This window comes from Anabas testudineus, chromosome 2 (genome assembly GCF_900324465.2).
Source record: "Anabas testudineus chromosome 2, fAnaTes1.2, whole genome shotgun sequence".
Taxonomy (NCBI): Eukaryota; Metazoa; Chordata; class Actinopteri; order Anabantiformes; family Anabantidae; genus Anabas; species Anabas testudineus.
The window spans coordinates 1,706,095-1,729,057 of NC_046611.1; the positions used below are offsets into that span (position 1 = coordinate 1,706,095).

Below are 22,963 nucleotides of genomic sequence, written 5' to 3' on the forward strand. Positions count from 1 at the left end.
ATAGTACTCATACAGAAATTGAGCTTTTGACTGTTTTAGTTCTATTTGATGTTTTAAAAATTAGATTAATATTGTTTTTTAGTTTTACATTTTTACTAGTGCAGTTGTGTATAGTTGGACTAATGTGAAGTACTGTTTTACATTAGCTGATCTGCAGCGATGCGTCTTATTTTGTATTATATGGTGTGGTGTGTAATTCTGAAAAGTCAAATGGTGCAGACAAAGCTGCATTATATTAAAATAAAATACTCAAGTGAAGCACAAGTACTTTTGTAGTACAGTACTTGATTAAATGTACCGTGTACTATAGTATGATGTACAACTGCACAGCTCAGTATCGAACATTTATTATGTATAATAGAATTAAATAACCAAAGGGGTTCTGTTTATTCAGTTAAGTATTTAAAGTCTCACATTAAATTCATAGTTTTATTGTTTTATTTTGGTGCAGAGGGGCGTGCGTCGTCGCAGCGTCATGACGTCATGTTGCCGTAGAAACATAGAAGCTTGGTCGACTGCTGAAAGCTAACAGCTAGCTAGCTAACTTTATTGTTTTGTAGCTTCTTGGCGTTTCTAAATCACCGTTTAAAAATTAAAGAGTGAAATGGGCGTTTATGTAACGTACTGTAATTTACTTTTTAATGTCAGCTAATAGTATGGAATTCTTCGCCTAAACTATAAAACAAAGAACAAAGGTCGCCGACGGTGCTAGCAGGTGTTAGCACGAGTTGGAGCAGATATTAACAGGTGAAGTGGGAAGTTGTCTGCCTCTATTATCCCAATGTTACTTACAGTTATTACAACAGAATATTTTCTTCGGTTGCCAGACTGTTGATGCAGGGGGTGGAGGAGGTGGAAGCTCTGGTATCAGAGCTGAAGAAGCAGCTGGAGGACAAAGACCTGAACCCGGAGCAGAAAATAAAGCTGCTGAACAGCGGTTTGAACAGTGAGACAACCAGCATCAGACTTAGCACAACACACATTATGTCAAGGGTTAGTTGGGCTTAAATTAAAGGAATGGAAAGATTTCCCTCATCAGAAATGGTCTAACCTGTCAGAGACCAAAACCAGTGGTTTGTCAGTTCAAGTGTAAAAGGTTCATGTTTATTGTAAGGAGGTTAACATTCATAAATAAAAAGATGGAGATTTCTGTAAAAGCATCTCCAGGCTGCCAAGATGAACAGTGGATTCTGTGCTTCATTTATTTACTAAGACCCTTTGCCACAAATAATATCTGGGCACTTGTTGTTAACAGTGTGTTATTGTTTGTGTGTGTCTCTGTCAGAGGCTCTGAACATGGCAGCTCTGCAGACCGACAGCAGCATGTTGACTCGTGTGAAGTCTCTGTTGTATCAGAGCGGCATCTTGAGTCACTGCGTCTCCTCTCTGGATCCTAAAAGGCTGCGAGTCAACTGGAGCGCTGCAGCCACACTCGCCCAGCTCACCAGGTACACTTCAGACTGATTTACTGTAATCTTGTCAGCAAATTATAGGATATGATTAGCTTGTTATTTTAAGATATTTTAAAGCTTTAAAATATAAAAAAAAACCTGTAATTAAAGGTTTACTTGCATAAGCAAACGTGCAAATGTTAATGTTTTAAATTAAAGCTGAATACACCAGGCTAATTTTACTTTGTGTTGGTTCAAAGTCAGTAACAGAAAAACTGATATGTTTTGATTTTGTAACTAAGACACAACAGATTTCAGTTCATATAGAGGATTTATTTGACATCCATACACCTGTCTGTCTGTCTGTCCAGTTCCTGCTGTGTTGGGGTGGAACCTGGTGAAAACTCTAAGGCCTTCTACAGGCTTTTCCTGCCGTCAGTCATGGACAGCCTCCTGTCACTGGCCAGTCAGCTGATGAGGCGAGCAGAGGTGAGGTTCACCTGATCAATAAAAACTCAACCAATTTCTCCAGAAACTGTAGTGGTGTCTCTCCTTGTCTGTTTGTCAGTGTACGTCTCTCTTCAGGAAGGTGATGGATTCAGTCGGCTGGCTGCTCAGATCCCACATACAGCTCACCACACAGGGTCAGTCACCTCACTGCTTATTGATCAGTGTATGCAGCGGTATTTTATTGATCCCATGGTTTTGTTAACAGTACTACTGTACATCTGTTTCAGACAGTCTTTTTTCACCAAATCACCTGTGCAGACTCGACTAAGAAGTGTATAATTCTAACTTTGTTGTAGTAAATTTTAAATATTATAGTTTCCTGCTTTCATACAGATGCAGATCATACAGATCTTTTGATGGTATCCTCTTTTCTTTCTCCTAAAATATATAGACAGTGACAATCACAGTATGGACTCCTTGATCCTTTTTATTCATTTATGATAGACAAAGAACACTATGACCACATTTTTAAAAATACTTTGCAGTTACAGTACTGACAGTCACTGAGATCATAATCCTAATAAATCTATTGGAAGTAAATGGGCTTTAGTTTAATTTTTGAAATTTAAAATAATTAAATTACCTCAGGACTAAAATGTTCTGTGCTCACACTTGGACTTTGTTGTGGCCTCGTTCTTGACTTTAACTTGTCTGTGTTCACACTGAGATTATATAGTTTTTAGTATTTAGATGTGCTGGAACTGGATTTTGCACATTTTTTTTTGTTTTTTAATTTTACACTTTAAGTATGTTTTTTAAGCAAATTGTATATAAAATCTACTAAAATGATTCATGTAAAGTTTCACTGTGTAATTTTTCTATCTACTGATCTTATGATTAGCACATTGTGCAGCACATTCATTTGTTCTTGACAGGACACCACATGTTCTTTGTTCTGGCCTTACATGTAATTTTAATGTACAGTTTACAGATACGCTGCTGTTGCTCTGGGTATCACATTCCTTCATTATAAAGAGCTCACACTCTAGTTTATTTGCAGATTAGCTTCAGTAGGAGTCAGTGAGCCACAGACAGAGGGAGATCAGTATGAATGAATGTAACAGTTTCCCTCTTATTCATGTGTCTCTGCAGTTCTCAGCTCTGCTCACTATGAGCAGATCCAGATGTGGGAGGATGTCACTGTCTCTCTGCTCTGTATCCAGTTGTGGGTCCAGACCTGCACAGTCAGCAGGTAACACACATGAAGATATGGTACATAATATCTAATGATGAGTTTTTTTTAAATGTTCACTATGATAATATTTTCCTGTATTAATATCATAACAACACTTTATTTTTCTTTTGCTTTGTGTTTAGTTTTAAAAAACATAATGTTTTTCTTAACAATTCAATTTCAAACTGACAGTCTCTCTCCCCCACTCACTCTCTCTCTTTTTCGCTCTCTCTCGCTCTGCAGAGAATTCCTCTCTGAGCTGAGTGATGACTCCGTCCTGTTGCTGCTAAACGAGGCTGTTGGACAATTAGCCGTCAGCTCTGATTCAGCAGTGGGTGCTGCCTCTGTCAGACTGATCCTCCTCATGGCCAATAAGCTGGACCTCCGACTCCACCCCCTCCTCCTCAGCTTCAAAGGTCAGAGGTCACTCGTGTTGATATATTTGTCATATCAGTGGGTAGAAACTGCCTCAGTGAAGATTCTCAGTCATCCAGGTGAAGTTATCTGGAACTTGACAGGCTGAAGAAGCTACTTGATGAGTAGTGAAACTTTTCGACCTAACAAAGAGGAAGTCCAGTTGCCATGACTCAACTTACACACAACTAAAAGGTTAAAGATTATTCTCTCTTGGTCTTTGCAGGTCTGGACAGCCTGCTGGACAAAGACTGGAGGGGACAAGGTTTTGACCAGGATGTGGATCAATTAATTTCACTTATCCAATCTGACAGAGGCACGACAAGTCACTCACAGGTCTTACTTTCTCTGGGACATTCAGTCCGAGTCATTCTGGTCTTCCATCTTAAAGGATGTAACAAAGCTTTTTTGCAGTGAGCAGACACAGGGCAGTATTACTTATTTGATAGACCCTGTCATTGGAAATCTGTAAGTGATGCTGCAGCTGATCAAAGTGATCTAAAATAGCCTCATTACAATAATTATTATCAATAATAATGATTAATTAATTATTATTTTTATACATGTGCAGATCAAAATAACATATAAACATGCTAAATAGACTTTGTTCAGATAGGAGATAATGTTCAGTAAGGCTTAGATGCATGTAAGGCAAACATGCACTTACAGGACTCTGAATGCGTCCTTCTGTCCCTCTTCTGTCTCTATGTGTAGTCGAATACTGAGCATGTGCAAGCAGCGTGTGTGATCCAGGCGGCCTGGAGGTCGTATCAGACCAGGCGCAGAGTGAGGAGTCTCAACAGGGTTGTCAGCACCCTGCAGAGAAGATACAGGTAACTGTTTCTGTACTAAAACCAGCTGCACCACAGTTAGCTTTAAAGGAACAGTTCAACATTTTTGTAAATCTACGTCTTGTCTTTTTTTGATGTTCAGAGGAACAGCTAAAGCTGGATAAGCTACTAAAATGTGAAAAGTTTGATACATTTGAATAAAGTAGACATTTGTTGTTATTGGAAACTCAAATTGACTTTGCAGTTTTTGATGGTAAGTCAAGAAATAAACAGAATAATAATTAGTTGCAGCCCTGATATTTTGTGGGTTTAACTTCGTTTAAGACCAGGTCATTTTTAACACTGGATGTGTGTGTGTGTGTGTGTGTGTGTGTGTGTTTTTTTAAGGGCTCGGAGGAGGCAGCAGCAGAAACAGAAGGAGGCAAAGCACTGGGATGAGGAGTTAAAGTACCAGGTAAAACTGAAGTAATAAAATCTGAAGTAATACTGCAATACTGACATGATCTAAGAGATGAGAGACAAAACGATGCAAACAGTATCCATTCTTTATATGTGACCCTACTAAAGCAGCAGAGGTTAAATATGTTTAGGACACTTTGTTGACTCCAAATAGACAAGCTAACGGAAAAGTCTTTGGAGTCACTAAGTGAATTCCTGAATTCTGAAATTCTTCCCTGGTGATTCCACACCAGCCTTTCTGCACCTGTCTTCACTTCCTGCTTGGATTTTGGACAGTTTCACCTTCAGCAAAAGAAATTAACGTGATGTTGTCTTTGTGTGTTTTCCTTGTGTTTCAGGTGTGTGTGAGACGTCAGCAGATGAGGAGGGAGTTCCACCAAAAACAGAGACAACTGCTACAACTGCTGCCTCCTGGTAAATACACACACAGTTTTTCTTGCTTTCATTTATTATAGTCCAGTAGTATTTTTATTTTTGTGTATGGTTGATGCTCTTTGTGCTCAGACCAGGTGCAGTCGTACCTGCAGGAGTGCGAGCGTCGTGCGGCTGTGGTGATCCAGAGCTATTGGAGAGGTTTCAGAGAGAGACGACGCTACAACAACACACACAGACACACACTGAGGCAAACACTCATGCAGCATCAAGCAGCCAGGATTCTGCAGAGAGCGGTACACACTCTCACTGACATGATGCATCCTCCAGCTTGTAATCTTATCACAACCACTATACTAGTTTGAATATACAACAGGATGTCTTTTCTGTTGCACTATTGTTTGTATGTAGCCTTAATGTTGTTAGGGCAGTGATTGTTTTAGATTTAGTGAATCTTTCACAGTTATTCAGCACTAGTGTTTTGTTAGTCCAGTTAAACCTGCAGGAGATTCTGCTGCTGCCACAGAGGAAATAAATGAATTGTGACAATGAGACACTGCCAGATTTACAGCTGCCATTGATGATGAGAAAACTGTCAGAGAAAAAGATTCTGACAGGAGGGAGTGTGAGTCTGTGACAGACAAAATACACAGAACTTTAAACTATATTTAATTTGACCTTATATGATGGGAAACAGGGGTTTGTCTTATAATCAGTGTGGTCCTGTGTTCATTAATCTGAACATTACGACAGTTCTTTAAACTAGTCAGCACCAGAATGTTTTCACATTTTTCCTGTAATAAATAGTAATAATTACTTTATTTATTGAACACTTACACAATGTTTTCACAGTTATGTGTGTCACTAAGAAGATATACAGTAAAGTAAAAAGCGTGAGCCCCTGACTAATGTTTCAGGCTCGTTCCTCTTTCAGGTCAGTCATTTTCTGCAGAAGCGACGAGCAGTGAAATCCGTGCCCATACCCCCTTTCTGGATTGGTCAGAAAGGTTTGACAGACAGCCGGAAGGCTGAGCTACAGAGACAGGTGGAGGAATACATCGCTGTGCATCCTGTAAGAATTTCTCTCTTAATACTTAAACTATAAATACTGTCACAACTGTTATCCATGATGCTTTGGGTACTACTCATAGACCGGCCACTTGTGTTTCTCTCCAGTCGCCCCGTGTGTCTCCTGAGGAGTGCGAGCGTCTCCATGAGGAGGTGCAGCTGCTGCTGCTGTCGGAGCTGCAGAGAGGAGAGCAGCAGAGGAGGGAGGAGCAGAGGACGGAGGCTCTGCTGGCTCACACACATACACAGCTGGAGCTGCTCAGAGGTTCAATTACACACTTCCTCTCTTCTTTCTTTCTCTCTTCCTCCCTCAAGCAGAAATTATCCACTTGACTTGAATCACTAAATCCAGATATTCAGACTTAATTTTCTGTCTGCAAGTTTTTACTGCTTCTTATCTTACATGATAGCACTTGTTCACCTATAGCGTGAGTATTTTACATAAAGTGAATGATTAAATATATAAATCCAATCTCCGGACAACGTCCACAAATGTTCACATGGGGGAAAATTCGATTCTACATACAGTAAATATACTGTACTGTACTTTAGGAACTTTAGAACTCGGGGATTGGTCCCAATCAGAATCAGTTTCGTCATATTTAAGTAAAAATTTGAGTAGAGAAATAAAATTACAGTGGCATATACACAACATCAAACATCTTATAAAGACCTGGAAATTCAGCTGTTTTGCTGCAGCAGCGACTGAAAGTCAGACAATAACGTCTACATGACCTGTAACTAATCAACCCCTCCCCCCACAGATGCCCCGCCTCTTTCTGTTGTCACAGCAACAGATGCTGAGTCTTTCCTGAGCCCCTCAGGTCCCATCGCCGCTCGTGCACGTGATGCCCACAATGCAATGCTGCAGGCATGTCGGCTGCCGTGGTGGAGGACACTGGGAGAGACAACTGACATATTTGCCCTCTCCTCCCTGCAGGAGCTGGAGGCGGAGTTTGGAGGACTGTATGTGGGGGGGTCAGCAGGTGTCAGCAGACACACTGAGGTGGATGGAACAAACCTTTAACCTGTAGACTGGTCTCTGGTCTCAGTAGACCTGGGATTCAGTTATCAGTTAATTCACTGGCCGAGTTGAAACTCTGTTGGTTTTGATCACATTTGTATTATTTTCTGTATTATTAATTATTTTTCACGAAGTTTCAGCTAAAAGTGGTTCACAGATGTTTTTCTGCAGTCATTCGTGCCCTTTTTCCAAGAATGAATATTTTTTAAACATAGGGAAATGTGTAAAGCTCACTTTTGTAAACTAGTTTTCCAGCTTGTACCGACTAGATTGGAGTCAGACCAGCTTCAGAAGCCAGATGTTTATCACTTTATCTTTGTATGTATGGTATAATTGTGCTGAATTGTTTATTGTGTCCAAGTGTTGTATGCCTAGTTAGTTTGTCCAACTCTGAAAATTCATTAAATTTATCAAATACAAAACACGTAAATAATCTTTTAAAGCTTCAGAGATCTTCACCTGTGATTCTGACCCATTCCTTTTGTCCTGACCTCAGCGTACTCTACCTGTCTGCAGGTATTGTTTACTTTTAGTTTACTTCCTCTCTGTTTAATTACCCAGGTTGAATCTTGACAGCAGTCAGAGAGGCAGGTGTGTTCACCCTAGATTTTCCTCAGCAGAGATGAAGATCCCATACTCACACAGGTAGGGTCAGACACAGAATCACACGATTAAAGATCAGAAATGGTTTTATTTTCATTTTTTCTAGTCTGACATTATTTCCTCGTGACAAGTCACAGTCAGTCGATCCAAAGCTGAAAGATACCAGTTCACTTTATCTTCCCCCACCCTGCCCTCATGTGAGATGGTATCTTTCAGCTGTGATCCAGGTAATCAGCAGTGGGGACGGGAGTGATGGGAAACAAGCAGGGCAGGGTCCTGCATGGTTGGAAACACCTGATGTAGCTCATGGATGTGGGGATGTCAGTATTGCAGTAACCAGCATTAAGCACCAGAGGGAGCCTGTCCCCCAGCAGTGTGCCCTGGATGGCAGGAGGGGAAGCTGCCCATGTTTTTATGGTACTGATATAAGAATGACATCATCACTACACACCATACACTGATGTCTTTTTACTCAAACTCTGGATCAATAGTTAAATATGTCATCAGCAATAAAATCTGCAGAATGATGTGGAATTTGTTTCTACATCAACAACAGTAGATGTAAAGAAGACATGTCCCCAACATGTGCTGTAATGTCTGAGGTGTTCTAGTGTGCAGAGCAGCGTTATCGATCACAGCCATTGATCACTGGTCTGATCGCGGCCAGCAGAGGCTCAGCAGATGTTATATAAGCTGCTGGTGGTCAGGGTGTGTTAGAGGGAAACAACTGCAAGAGAACAACACTGGAGACGACCAGGTAGGAGCTGTGTGTGTGTTCTAGTATTCCCCTTTTATGATACTTGGATACAAATTGAAGTCAACTACTGTAATTAAGTACAAATTCAGGTACTTTTACTTTACTATTGAGAGTTAAATGTATTTTTTACTTTCTACATTTATCTTATCAGCTTTAGTTACTTTACAAATTAAGATGTTTGTGCATAATTCAAATGAAGTGCCTATGAAATATGAAACTTACACAGTTATAAATAAAACCACACAACAAAAACTGGTTTTAGTCCAAAAATGTTTCTCGTCCCTTTTTATGCTTTAAACATTTGTATTAACCATGTGAAGGTGTCACTGTGGACTTCCTGATTTATTTCCCATGAGATGTACAGACCTGAGAGTAAAGATTGAAGGCTACATATCAGCCTTTGTGTCAAAACTCCCAACACTACACACAAAACAACCACTTAACAACATGTGTTGCATTAACTTTGTGTTGTTTTATGGAAATTCTCTGTCTTTGTGCTGCTTTACACTGTTCAGTTTCTTATTTTGGTTGTTTGAGGTTATTTTGTTTCTGGGATATTTTGTCGATGACTCCTACCTGGTCCATTCATTAAACTTCTCTCTGCTGTCATCTTCTAGTACTCAAGCTGCAGCTAACAACGTTGAGTTCTGATTGTAGTGCTGTAGCTCTCATTATGTTTGTGCTGGAAGCTTCCATTTGAACAACCAATGTTCAGAGGTTCAGCCGTTGGAGTGAAGGGGTTAAGATTCAGAGGAATGTGAGAAAGAAGGATTTTTACCCCAATCCAGATTTTCACCTCCTCTAACCTTCTAACCCCCTCCACCACTTCTTCTTCTTGTCCCTGTATTTTATCCTCCTCTTCCTCCACCTTAAGGTCTCCACAGAGATGCCAGGGACTCTCCCCAAGATTCCCAGTGTGCCCCGGGTGGTAACCATGCCTGCCTTGCTCGACTCCCTGCCCAGAGGCATCACGATGCCCAGTTTACCCAGCCTACCCAGGGGGATGTCGCTGCCCCGGGCAGTCGCCATGCCGATGGTACCACAGGCTCCACGACAGCTGCTGCAGGACTGCTGCTCTGTGCTGGACCACCAGACACCTGGAGGTAACAGATACTACTGCTACTACTAACAGTACTGCTACTGATAAAACAGTTTGTATGTTATAATGTGCCTTATTATTGAGCCCTAAAACCTTCAGTTAATACATCATCAACGTGATATAATTAGTTAAATAATTAAAAAGGAGAGGAAGGAAATATAAAGCTTTGCACTTTAAACTTAGCAGTTATGAAAGGTGGGTTTTTTAAATCTTTTGGTATTTATGTATGATCTGGAAAAAAGTAACCTATAAGTAGATGTTGTGTAGTAATAGTAGTAGCAGTACTAGCTCTAACCTGTTTTGTAGTAGTGTTTATATATTTTTATATTGTGGACAAAAAATCTTTTTATTGACAAAGGTTTTGTGGAGAGGTGGAGCATGACTTTGTCCAGAGCTGAAATTAATGAAGTACTGTTCTTTGTAGATTCTACAGGTTCTGCTTGTAGCAGAGATTTACTGCATTTAGTCACTAAATCACCCTCCATGTTGTGTGTTTCAGCCCCAGTGCCGCAGGTTTCTGACATTTTTTTTTTCTGCTTGAATGATAAAATAAATCCCGAGCAGATTATAAGGAGAGCTTGAGCTGCTGCACATGGCCCGGATCACACTCACAGTGTAGAGAAAAATCAGAGAGCGAAGGGCTGGTGAAAATATTAATGCTATGCTGCCACTTTTACAACAGCAAACAGAGCTCATTAACAATTAACAGGAAGTTAGCATCAAATCCTAAATCTGCTAATCTGCAGTAAAAACATTTTCAATATTATCTGCAGACATTTATTCACAGAACACAGACTGTTCCTGTCAGGGATGACGATGATTGAAAGGAGGCGGGTTTATAGTGTGTGTGTGTGTGTGTGTGTGTGTGCGTGATTGAAGTGAATGTGGACGTGAGCTGAAGGAGTTGTCTTCATGTACGGTAAGAAATATTTTAACATTTATTAACATGTATTTAATTAAATGTTTTTATATATTGATGCTCACAGTGATGAGTCAGTTATTATACAAATAATTAAATTATAATAATTAAAAAACAAATTAATACATTTTATGGTGCACAAAATAACAAATGTACACATACATACATCAATGTAGTTTATTAACATTATTCATTAATTTATGAAGTTTTATTTAGATTTTAACTTCAAAGTTTTAGTCAAACTGGAATTTCAGCTTTAAAAATAATTATAATAGTAAATTATGCCACAATAATTCATACATCATGTAATCTGGGTCAGTTGAAGTTGTATCCTTCTACTTGTACCTTCATGGTATCAACAGCATCAAGTTCAGTAGTGTTTTAATAGAGTTCTAGTACTTTTCTAGACAAGTAATGTCTCTTTGGGTTGTAAAATGTATTTGCCCAGACTACATTTAATATAAGAACAATAAATGAATGAGTTAAGGGTATATTTGTCCATTTGTCCACAAAACCTTTGGTGTACCATCTTTCTGAATCACAGTTTTCTATTCTAGATGCACACATTCAAACATGATGATGTAGGGACTGAATCTGTGTCCCTCCAGTGACAGTGAGGCTCTGCTAACTCAAAAACAATATAAACACATTACGCAACAAGCCACCACAGGATTAACGCTTAAGACGTAGCATTACTGCTGCAGCTGCATTGTAGTGTGTGTGTGTTATGACTTGGCTGATGACCAGTGGTGGATCTCTTGTCTCTTGTAATCTCCCAAAACCTATTACACTGAACAGAGAGAGAGAGATGGAGAGCTGGAAGCACTGAGGAGGTTAACTCTTCAGACACATCATGGTCCTGTGAACCTGTAGTGTATGAAGAGAGACAGGTCTTTAGTCCTGTTTTCATTTAATTCACTTTATTATTTTCTTGATCTGGCCGACTACAGTGAAAGGGTGTTTCTACGCCAGGTAAAGAATTCTGCTGTCATTCACAAGTTGTCTTCTGTGGTCGTTCGGGCCTTTCAATGTTCTTGAGCTCAGCAGTATGTTCTTAATAAACCGTCTTCAGAGACAGAGGTAAATGTTAACTCTCTGTCTTTTTGTTCAGGTCTGTGTGGTTGTTGCTGGGCCTTGCGTCCTCGCTACAAGCGACTAGTTGACAATATTTTCCCAGAAGACCCTGAGGTAAACACAGACACTACAAAGCCATCACAAAGGATGTACAATTTACTCTATAGATGCCATTGGTAAAATCATCAACAAGTAAAAACAGATGGCCTTATCAGTAAGGTCTGAGGGCATTAATAAAATAAAAATAGTGACTTATCTTTAGAAAATGTTAATTATAATTCTCCCAGTGTTTAAATTATTTTACTACAACACCTGGTAACGTGTGTTTGTGTGATTAGGACGGGCTGGTGAAAGCCAACATGGAGAAGCTGACGTTCTTTGCTCTGTCAGCTCCGGAGAAACTCGACCGCATCGCAGCTTACCTGTCAGAGCGTCTGACCAGAGAGTTGAACCGCCACCGCTACGGGTCTGTGCACACAAGTACACACAAATACACACAAAGTGATGGGGGTCATACTTGTATCTGTTCTAGTAGTAGTTAATACTACACTGAAAATGTTCCTGAGTAAAAGTATTTAGTTATAATCAGAAAAGAAGTTCTTAATGTCGAAGTCAGACGCTTTCACTTTTTACAGTGTATTTGTGCCAGTTGATAGGCAGTGGTAAATTATAATTTTATCAATTTGAAAATAAATTACAGGGTTCTGAATGCTTTCTGCAGTGACTGTACATTAGACCATTAAATGATTAATACTCACACATATAAATAATATATATAATAATATAAAAGCTGGATTTTACTATTGTCAGTTGAGGGGGAGCAAATTAAACTACTCTATGTGAGGCTGTATTTAATCACTAAATATTATTTTGTCTTGTAAACATCATTCTAATTATGACAATTATTAAAACTATTTAGCTCATTTCAAGGAAAAACTGCAAAAAAGTTTGGAAGTAAATGCAAAAACAAAAAAGTGATCAAAACTGTTTCCAAAAAATTCTGCCAGTCGACTACTTTGAATATTTCAAGCTCTACTTATATATATATATATATTATAACCTACCTATACTGTATATGTATTACTGTTTTGTATGCAAACATCTTAACTTAACTAAACAGTAAATCCTGTAGTGCAGTTAACAGTGTCAGGTGCAGTATTTACCTCCACGTACCAGATGTACTAACCTACATTCCACCTCTGTTTTCCAGGTATGTTTGTATAGCGATGGAGGCGTTGGAGCAGCTGCTGCTCGCCTGTCACTGTCAGAGCATCAACCTGCTGGTGGAGAGTTTCCTCAGCACACTGCGTCTGCTGCTGGAAGCTGACAAACCACACCTCCACATCCTCGCCACCAACTCTGTACGTAACCTGTGGAAATTCTTCTTTATCTCTGAGAGTTGTTACTTTTCTGAAGAATGAAAAACATTCGGTGACAAGTTGGTTATTAGTTTATTGTCTTATTAACATAAAGCTTTGTACTTTTAAACCCACAATGAAAAAAACTTTCATGGGTCCAAACCTTTACGCTGTGGGTCTGTGTTTCCAGGTCAGACATGCTCGATTACAGCACTCCTCATATTCTACATTTGAGAACAGTGAACTCTCAATATTAATACAATGTGTGTTTTGTATAGTGTAGAACAGAGTGGGAGGAGAGAGATTATGGTTGTAACATGTTTATTTATGTAGGCTTTTAGCCTTGATAGCTGCATTGTAAAATTTACAGTATATTTAAATACTCAAATACAGGGATTATTATCAGTGTGTGTTTAAAAGCAGGTTTATCTCTGCCAGATTCCTCTGTTATTGTTTTCCTGCATGTTATTGTATTGCAATTATGTTGAATAACAGTTCCAGTCCAGTTTTCATTGTGTGGTAGATAATATCAGTTAACTGCTTTGATTAATCAATCAAACTTTATATGTAAATGAACTTTTGTGCAGGTTCATGCAATTCATAGAACTTTACATATGACTGACCAGCTATTAAAGGAAAAACAGTTAGTAAGCACAAAATATTAAAAACAATCATTTAGATAAAAATTAATTATAAACTCAACTGACGCCAAATAAAACATAATAATAACATAGATTAATTAAGATCTGATAAAAGAGATAAAACTGTAACTGACTAACTAATAACCATTAATATTGTCTGCTGATATAAAAGTATAAATCAGCCTCATTTAGAAGGATAAATGGACACACATTAGTGATGTTTTCAAGACAATAAAAAAATGATTTGGTGACTTTTTATGCAGTTCTGTTCTGGCTAAGCTGTAAAAAGTTTGTTGTAATTTAGGCACTGACGTGTGAAAAACATCATTTGGTTGTGTGTCATCATGAAATAGCCACATAAATCTCATCATCAAGAGTATCAAAGATAAGGAATGAGAAGCTGTGTGTCCTGACAACATGAAGATAAACCTTAGAGGCAACTGTGTCAGAACAGCTCTCAGCTCAACAGGTAAAGTCAGGACTGTGGCAGAAGCACAAAGGAAAGATTCAGCTTTGACCTCAATTTAATTGCATGTACAAGTTTCTTTAAAGAGCTACTAGGTGGTACAACCAAGACTGGTTGATAGTTTCTTTCTTGTTAATCTTTTTGTAGTTTGTGAAGTTTGCGAACATTGAGGAGGACACACCATCATATCATCGCAGCTACGACTTCTTCGTGTCTCGCTTCAGTGAGATGTGCCACTCTGAACACGAAGACCCCGACATCCAAAACAAGTCAGCTGGACTTTCTGTTTCCAGATTTAGTTTTAGCTTGTGAACTAGTTGTTGTGTTTGGTTCATTTGGTAAATTTTACAGAATATAACAACTTCTGGGGCTCAGTTTGTTCATCACAAGTGTGGGATCAGTCCAATCTACTGTCAGGTGGCAAAGCTTCCCTCCATGTTGGTGTATGTGTTTAGGATCCGTGTGTCTGGGATCCGTGGTCTTCAGGGTGTGGTCAGGAAGACGGTGGACAACGAGCTGCTGGTGAACATTTGGGAGCCTCGTCACATGGAGCAGATTGTTCCAGCTCTTCTGGTCAACCTGCAGAAACACACGCACACTGAGAGGTAAACACACCTACCATCAAGAAGTTAGTAGGTTTATTGAGGTCATTTGAATGAAGGGCACAGAAGTTTGCATTATATATTATACATTTTATATTTGTTTAGATTCTGATGTTCAGACTAAATCTGACAGATTTTAGCCAAGAAACAAAAGCATTTCAGATCAGAATACACTGCTTCATGTTCTTGATGTTAATGAAAGATGTTGGAAAAAGCTGCTATTGGATCTCGAGTTAAGTATCCAGTCAAACTTGGAAGTAAAATTAGCAGAATATATATTTATTTATTTATTTATTTGACAGTTAAATAAAATGAAAATTTTAAATTTTTCTTAAATGCTTAAAAGAATTTCACAGAGTTTGTCTGGAAGTTGAGTCATGGCAACTGGACTCCCTTTTGTTGGACTCCGTTGGATGAGAAGCGAAACTCTTCAACCTAACAAAACGTCCAGTTGTCATGACTCAACTTCCAGATAACTTCACCTGGACGACAGAGAATCTTCACCGACATATGCACATGGTTTGGTTGGTGTCACCATCATCATGTAACTTATTTAATTAATGTTGAATACTAATGTTTAAAAACTTGACTTATTTAATATTAATATTAAATAATATTGTATGTTAGTGTTTATAAAATCTTGAATTAACTGTGTGTGTACAGTGAGTCTCCAGCAGAGCAGACCGAGGTGTGTTTCCGGGAGCTGTTGGGCCGAGCTGCTTATGGACACATTAACAATGCTGTCAGGCCTGTTCTCATGTAAGTACGTACATATTGTACCTTGTGATACATTAATATTAGAAGCAGTATGACTAGGTAATATTGTAACGTAAGTATCACAGAGGGAATATATTCAGATATACAGTATGCAATTATTGATATTGTTAATGTTCACACTCTTTACACAGTTAATTTGTTAGTTTGTTTTCAGTGACCATTCACCAAATTCTAATTGTTTTTATTTTAACATTTTAAGTTGTTTCACCAGTGGTTTGAATTGATTCAATTTGTTTTTTATTCCATAGACTAATATCTATTTCATTTTATTTTATTATAGTTTCAGTTTCTAATAACTTTAATAAAGGATACAAGTTTTCAAGAGTGGTGAAAAAATAAATTTACTGATCACTGAATATATCATTATTTCAATCAGCTTCACCAATAGTCGCAGTACATTTGTTTAGTTGTTCTGTACTCGTAGTGATTTTAATATGTGATCATAACCCTGCTACAGTCTACTGACTTTTTATTTACATCAGAATCAAAACATAAACTTCCCTTTACATTAGTAAAAGAAAGATCATGTTAATAACATTTAACCTAAACTTCTCACCAAAACAAAAAAAGGAAACAAGAACTAGAAAGCAGCTGTCTTTGCAGTAGTTGTAGTAGTAGTGGTAATGGTGGTAGTAGAATTAGCACAGGTGTTTGCAGTAGTAGTATAGAACCATGTGTAGCTGTCAGTACATGTATCACCTGTACCCTCGGTGTGTTTTCAGGCACCTGGACAGTCACAGTCTTTGGGAAGGACAGAGCTTTGCTGTTCAGTGTTTTCAGATCATCATGTACTCCATCCAAGTTAGTACTTACTCTGCTCCTACACATAAAGTAGTACCCTATAATTCTACCTAGTACTACGTAGGTGAGTTTACACTGATAAACTAAACAGTAAAAGTAAAAGGCCAGAGAGGGGATTCAACATTTTAATCTTAATTTAGAAAAAAAGTGAGTTTTTTTTTGTCCATTGGTTTAAAACACAGATCATACATTTTTTATTTGATTTAGTTTTTAAAACATTTACATTTTCTTTACCAGACTTTTGTAATATGTACATATTTAACCATAACTGATTGTACTTCACTGTAGCTACATTTACTTTATTGAATTGTTCTTTCACTGCACTGAAAGCTTTTTAACTAAACTGTATTTCACTTACTTGTGTGAATACCTGGACTCATTTACACTGTAACTGAACTAAATTAACTCTTCAGTCTCAGCATTCCCATCTGGTGATCCAGCAGCTGTTGGGTCACCTGGACGCTAACAGCCGGAGTCCCGCTTCTGTCCGAGCAGGCATTGTAAGGGTCCTGTCTGAAGCTGCTGTGATAGAAGCTACTGGATCTGTAGGTCAGTCAGAGCCCTCTGTGCTCATCTCTTCTGTGTCTGTACACTGTATTTTAAGTGTAATCCTACTACAAGTACTTATCCTCTGCAGTATTTAAATGATCCTCTGTGTGTGCTCAGGCCCGACAGTACTCGAAGTGTTCAACACATTACTGCGGCAGCTCAGGCAGAGCGTGGACTATGAGCTAACTGGTTACTATGACACCGCTGGAAAACACAGAACCACCTCAACTGAGGAGAAGACTCTGCAGGACGCCGTCATCAAAACCATCGGTCAGACACTGAGCAGCTTTTGTTCTCACTGTGGTACAGTTTTTAAGGTGTTCTCTTCATTTCAACTGGTGTTATGTGTCCAGGATCTTTTGCCAACACACTTCCTGTCTATCAGAGGTCAGAGGTCATGATGTTCATCATGGGGAAGATCCCAGTTCCTGGTATCTACCCCGCCCTCGGGTCTCCCAATGCAGGGTACCCTGCACTCACACTATTCAATTTACAGCTGGTTTTATATGTTTTAAATATTTTAAATGGGAAAATAAGAGTGTTCCATGTCCATGTTGTCTCAGGTTTGAAGGTAGCAGGATGATTCAGGTGATGCTGCTGAAGTCTCTGCTCCAGGTGAGTTTTACTGAGAGTTGCTTTTAATTTTAAGAAGCTGTACTTGTGTTTTCCCCTTTCAGAATAAAAGAAAATATCCTCTCTCTCTCTACCCCCTTATCAAACCACCCACTGAACTACCTCCAAACTGTGACATTACAGTACCTCCCTACTAGTACTACATGATTAGTACAAACTACCTACATAACACAATAGGTTATTACCTCATCTGACCAGGGTTCATAAACTTTCAGATGTTTGTATTTTTCATATGATTTTGTGTTGTGTTATGATTGAGATGTTCTTTCTTCCAGAAAACGAACAGATGCTGAAGAGCTGTCTTATCTTTGTCTCTGCCTCAGGTGTCAGAGCGATATGAAAGCAATAATTTGTTGACGGCGTTGCCCTCGTCTTTCCTGGAGCCTCTGCTGTCTTTCACTCTGATGGAGGATCCAGAGATCCGTCTGCTGGTTCTCTCCATCCTCACCTCACTCATCGACCGGCACCACAACGCAGCCAAACTCAATGCTGCCAGGTGAAACTAAAACAGAAATCAAACCAGAGGGTTATGGACACTGTGGTCTGTCTTCAGTTTGTAACAAAATAAACTGGCAGCACCTTGTGGCAGACAGGTGTTACTGCACAGAAACCTTCAGTTTGTAGTAAAATAATTTTAGATTATTCAGAATCATTGTTCTGTCCCAGTTATTGACTGACAGGAACTCTTTCTGTATGTGTGCAGATTGTCGTTTGATGTCTCACTGTTGGAGCTAAAGGAGAACAGATCGTCTCGACAGGACAACCTGTTCATGAGGAAGGTGAAAACCGAAAACACATCATTAACTACGCATGTTAGGTTTTAAATGTCACTAATTATGGAATTCAGGATTTATTCTTTAGTGAGTTCCATTCAGGAAAATATTATCAGGAAATAAGCGACAGGTTTTTCACAGATGCGTTTCACACATCTGAATTTTTCACCGAGAAGAAAAAGGCTGATGTGCTTTGAATAATTTCTAATGAGTAAACTTGTTTTTGTGGAAAAAAGAATACGAGCTCATATTCAGAGCTCGTCTAGACCTGTTCCTACAGCTCACACATCCTACATGACCCAACACAAAGACGTTAACCTGCCCAGAGACATAACATTTCTTTATAAGGATGTTTTATTAGAGTTTGATGTAGAAATAGAATCAGTTTCTTAACCTCGTTTGTAACAGTAGTTTGTTTGTGTGCTCACGCAGCATGCTCAGCGTCTCTACAGACACGTCTACCTGGCCTGCAAGGAGGAGAACAGTGGACAGAACCACTACCAGGCACTCTTCAGCCTACTGGCCATCCTGAGTGTGGAACTGGCCAACGAGGAGATGGTGGTGGACCTGATTCGACTGGTCCTCGCTCTGCAGGTGGGTACACCTGTTGTAATGATTATCAGGATGTTAAGGTGCGAGCAGAGCAAACGTCACTTCACTCATGTGTTCACTCTGTGTTTGCTCCACTCCAGTGTCCAGCTGGTCTGACAGAGGACTGAGATCTCATTCAAGAAATGTTTGTTTCTGCTCACGTTCTGTAGCTAAAGGTGAAATAATTGGTAACCGACTCTTGACCCCTCCCTTCTGGAGAATTACAGACCTGTCTCCCTTCTTTCTTTCATTTCTGGCCAAGACCCTTGAACGAGCAGTCTTCAATCAACTGGCTGATCTTCTTTCTAGGAACAGTTCTTGGTCCTCTACTCTTTTCCATCTTTACTACATCCCTAGGTTCCATCATCCTAACCCTCATAAAACAGAAACAGCTCTTTCTAGTTCTTTCTAGTTTATTGTCCTCCTCCTGCTCTGTGATTGGCTTACAGGAGCTGGCATTGTCCAATCAGGAGTGTCTGTCAGTGTTTAACCGCTGTGGCGTCCATTCCCTCTGTGCTGCGTTCCTCAACCTGCTGTCCCAGCTCGGTCCACCTCCACCGCTCCACCAGCACGTCGCACAGGTGAAGAGACGTCAACATTTGCCCCCAGTGAAACTTTAAAAGTGAATCATAGATGCAAAGATCTAGAATTTTTTTAATTGAGAGAGAAAGTTTAAGAACGTTTTAACAGTTTATTGAGAGAAAAATACTAGAGACAGAAGAGCTTTGAGAGTTTAGTAAGAAATAATCAAACTGTAGTGACAGTGTCTGCAGTTAATTTATGTTGTGTGTGAATACAGGTGATCGAGCGTCGTCAGAAGGACGCTCCACACCTGCTGCCCGCAGACCTGTTCTGTGACAAACCCAGGTAAAAACCAACAGAGTCAATCCTAAACTTTTTATTGATCATTAGGGCTTTTATTAAATCTGAGTGAAACATTTCTAAACCAATCAGACCAACAAAATCACCAGACCTGTGATTCTGTCAGTGTTTCATATTATATTACAACAATATAACATATAGTAATAATAATATAGAATTGTATTATATTATAATTCACACTTAGAGCTACGACTGATGATTGAACACTGATCTCCAATCCTCTCTGTTTTATAATTTATATTTTAATAATGTAAAACTTATGATACGTACTGATGATACAGTGTTTTAGGTCTCACTAAGCTCGAGTCGGGATAAACAGCAGTAAACAACATGTTACCTGATTACGTCATGTTCAGGCTGCCTGAAGGTGAGCTGAAGGTGGACGAAGTCCTTCTGTTCAACCAGTCAAACATCTGCGAGGCTCTGACAGGAAGCAGCTACAGTTCACAGGTCGAACGCTTCAACACACCGTACACACCTCAGCTGACAGGTACCAGTAGTAGAATGAGTAGTAAAACACAGTACTGCTGAAAATAATACTGCTCAATTTACTCTAAAGTACTTTGTGTGTGTTTCAGAGGAGGATCGTTTGTCTAAGAGGAAAAGTATCGGAGACGTCGTGTCTCTGCAGATTGATATGGACCCTCAGTTCTGTCCAGATACACAAGAGGTGTCTGTCTGATCATGACGTCCTGTCTCTCTCTCTGTCTGTGTGTCTGATGATGACGTCCTGTCTCTCTCTCTCTTCCTGTCTGTGTGTCTGATGATGACGTCCTGTCTCTCTCTCTCTTCCTGTCTGTGTGTCTGATGATGATGTCCTGTCTCTCTCTCTCTCTTTCTGTCTGTGTGTCTGATGATGACGTCCTGTCTCTCTCTTCCTGTCTGTGTGTCTGATGATGATGTCCTGTCTCTCTCTCTCTCTCTGTCTGTGTGTCTGATGATGACGTCCTGTCTCTCTCTTCCTGTCTGTGTGTCTGATGATGACGTCCTGTCTCTCTCTTCCTGTCTGTGTGTCTGATGATGATGTCCTGTCTCTCTCTCTCTCTCTCTGTCTGTGTGTCTGATGATGACGTCCTGTCTCTCTCTTCCTGTCTGTGTGTCTGATGATGATGTCCTGTCTCTCTCTCTCTCTCTGTCTGTGTGTCTGATGATGACGTCCTGTCTCTCTCTTCCTGTCTGTGTGTCTGATGATGACGTCCTGTCTCTCTCTCTCTTCCTGTCTGTGTGTCTGATGATGACGTCCTGTCTCTCTCTCTCTCCGTCTGTCTGTGTGTCTGATGATGACGTCCTGTCTCTCTCTCTCTCTTTGTCTGTGTGTCTGATGATGACGTCCTGTCTCTCTCTTCCTGTCTGTGTGTCTGATGATGACGTCCTGTCTCTCTCTTCCTGTCTGTGTGTCTGATGATGACGTCCTGTCTCTCTCTCTCTTCCTGTCTGTGTGTCTGATGATGACGTCCTGTCTCTCTCTCTGTCTGTGTGTCTGATGATGACGTCCTGTCTCTCTCTCTCTTCCTGTCTGTGTGTATGATGATGATGTCCTGTCTCTCTCTCTGCCTGTCTGTGTGTCTGATGATGACGTCCTGTCTCTCTCTCTTCCTGTCTGTGTGTCTGATGATGACGTCCTGTCTCTCTCTTCCTGTCTGTGTGTCTGATGATGACGTCCTGTCTCTCTCTCTCTTCCTGTCTGTCTCTCTGATGATGACGTCCTGTCTCTCTCTCTCTCTCTCTGTCTGTGTGTCTGATGATGACGTCCTGTCTCTCTCTCTCTCTCTGTCTCTCTGATGATGACGTCCTGTCTCTCTCTCTCTCTCTGTCTGTGTGTCTGATGATGACGTCCTGTCTCTCTCTCTCTCTCTGTCTGTGTGTCTGATGATGACGTCCTGTCTCTCTCTCTCTGTCTGTGTGTCTGATGATGACGTCCTGTCTCTCTCTTCCTGTCTGTCTCTCTGATGATGACGCCCTGTCTCTCTCTCTTCCTGTCTGTCTCTCTGATGATGACGTCCTGTCTCTCTCTCTCTTCCTGTCTGTGTGTCTGATGATGACGTCCTGTCTCTCTCTCTGCCTGTCTGTCTGTAGAAGCCTCACACAGAGCAGATCACCTTCCAGACTCTGAAGAACGCCATCGGTAAAAGACGTTTTAAGTATAAAGTGAACGTGTTTCTTCTTCTAGTCGTTAGAATGAATCTGTGGTTTTGATGACGTCTGTTTTCAGAGCGACTGATGTTAATATTAAAATAAAAACGAGAACAAACCTTTTTCCTTCAGAGGACAGAGGGAGCTTGGAGGAGGAGGAGAGGAGGAGGAGGATGCAGGTGGTGGAGAAGTTCCAGACGGCTCCCTTCGAGGAAATCGCTGCGACCTGTGGATCCAGGGTGAGAGCAGTTCAACTCTTGTTTTAACAGTCAGACTCGTTTGTCTGTAATTAGAACGTTCTGACTTTTAATTAAAATTAAAAACAGGTCGTTGTGTTGTGTTCTCCTGAACCTCTGTTGTTTCTCCCTCCAGACGTCTTTGCTTCAGTCTAAACTGGATCAGGTCTTCAATTCCATCATACGTTCTCCTCCGTCTCCGTCCGGACACTCGCCGCCTCGCTCAACACCTCTCTACGAGATGAAGTTTCCCGACCTCTGTGTCTATTAGACGCAAACACACATTGATTTAATGTGTTTAAAAGGAGACAGGGTAGGAGACAACAAGAGGAGGTAGAGAAGGACGTGAAGGAGGAGGCAATACAATATTAACGTGAATTATGTTCTTGTCCCTAAAAGTCAGGTTCTATTTCTTTTTATGTGTTCTGTTGTAAATGTGTGAGGCTCACAGTGTTCCTTCAGTTTGATCCTGACTAACTGTGTATTAACAGTCAGACCTGCTGCTGTCTGTGTGTTATCAACTGTACTCAGACAGATTCTTTTAATTTATTCTTTGTGACTTTGTTAAGTTCATTTCTGTATTTATCCACAGCTCTAAAACCGCTTTGTGTCCCGTGTTAAACTGTTTCCTCCTGACTAACGGAACATTTTTGGTTATTTTCTGAATTGATTTTCATGACTTTAAGGACCTGACGAAGACCAGGTCTTTATTTTTCATTTCAATAATGAAGTCAACTTCAGGTTGTTTTTAAGTACATGGGCTGATAGTTTATTTCATTCTTAAAAGTTTGACTTGAATCACCAAATGTCATCCTATCGACTTTATTTTCAACGTTTCAACTTTGACTTTTGAACTTTTTGACTTT

General features: G+C 39.9%; 2 protein-coding genes across 3 annotated transcripts; both read left to right on the forward strand.

Annotated features, from left to right (window-relative positions):
• Nucleotides 1–494: 494 nt before the first annotated feature.
• Nucleotides 495–7,703, forward strand: iqcb1 (IQ motif containing B1). 2 transcript variants are annotated; one of them, XM_026360997.1, is made up of 15 exons: nucleotides 495–747; nucleotides 828–946; nucleotides 1,286–1,448; nucleotides 1,763–1,880; nucleotides 1,960–2,035; nucleotides 2,994–3,093; nucleotides 3,319–3,491; nucleotides 3,716–3,825; nucleotides 4,204–4,322; nucleotides 4,668–4,734; nucleotides 5,078–5,153; nucleotides 5,244–5,407; nucleotides 6,046–6,183; nucleotides 6,288–6,444; nucleotides 6,944–7,703. In XM_026360997.1, exons 2-15 carry the CDS (start codon nucleotides 835–837, stop codon nucleotides 7,204–7,206), a joined length of 1,836 nt encoding a protein of 611 aa, XP_026216782.1. In that variant the 5' UTR covers nucleotides 495–747; nucleotides 828–834; the 3' UTR covers nucleotides 7,207–7,703. The 2 variants fall into 2 exon arrangements, with proteins under 2 accessions (XP_026216782.1, XP_026216784.1); XM_026360999.1 differs by lacking the exon at nucleotides 495–747 and having other exon boundaries at nucleotides 849–993.
• Nucleotides 7,704–9,449: 1,746 nt separating this feature from the next.
• LOC113164188 (protein EFR3 homolog B-like) lies at nucleotides 9,450–22,951 on the forward strand. The gene is made up of 22 exons (XM_026363358.1): nucleotides 9,450–9,666; nucleotides 11,693–11,769; nucleotides 11,994–12,121; nucleotides 12,866–13,016; nucleotides 14,268–14,389; nucleotides 14,576–14,725; nucleotides 15,386–15,481; nucleotides 16,222–16,300; nucleotides 16,714–16,849; nucleotides 16,967–17,119; nucleotides 17,203–17,314; nucleotides 17,413–17,464; nucleotides 17,806–17,978; nucleotides 18,186–18,261; nucleotides 18,688–18,849; nucleotides 19,296–19,427; nucleotides 19,646–19,713; nucleotides 20,085–20,218; nucleotides 20,307–20,398; nucleotides 21,805–21,853; nucleotides 21,994–22,100; nucleotides 22,234–22,951. The coding sequence occupies exons 1-22, from the start codon at nucleotides 9,450–9,452 to the stop codon at nucleotides 22,366–22,368; spliced, it is 2,601 nt and encodes an 866-aa protein (XP_026219143.1). The 3' UTR covers nucleotides 22,369–22,951.
• Nucleotides 22,952–22,963: the final 12 nt, after the last annotated feature.

Bases quoted from the DNA above. Each gene is read 5' to 3' on its own strand.
- iqcb1 (XM_026360997.1), top strand. From the start codon at position 835: ATGCAGGGGGTGGAGGAGGTGGAAGCTCTGGTATCAGAGCTGAAGAAG. The intron at 2,036-2,993 runs GTCAGTCACCTC...GTGTCTCTGCAG, and splicing joins CATACAGCTCACCACACAGG to TTCTCAGCTCTGCTCACTAT. The intron at 4,323-4,667 runs GTAACTGTTTCT...TGTTTTTTTAAG, and splicing joins ACCCTGCAGAGAAGATACAG to GGCTCGGAGGAGGCAGCAGC.
- LOC113164188 (XM_026363358.1), top strand. From the start codon at position 9,450: ATGCCAGGGACTCTCCCCAAGATTCCCAGTGTGCCCCGGGTGGTAACC. The intron at 18,262-18,687 runs GTGAAAACCGAA...GTGCTCACGCAG, and splicing joins ACAACCTGTTCATGAGGAAG to CATGCTCAGCGTCTCTACAG. The intron at 22,101-22,233 runs GTGAGAGCAGTT...TTCTCCCTCCAG, and splicing joins CTGCGACCTGTGGATCCAGG to ACGTCTTTGCTTCAGTCTAA.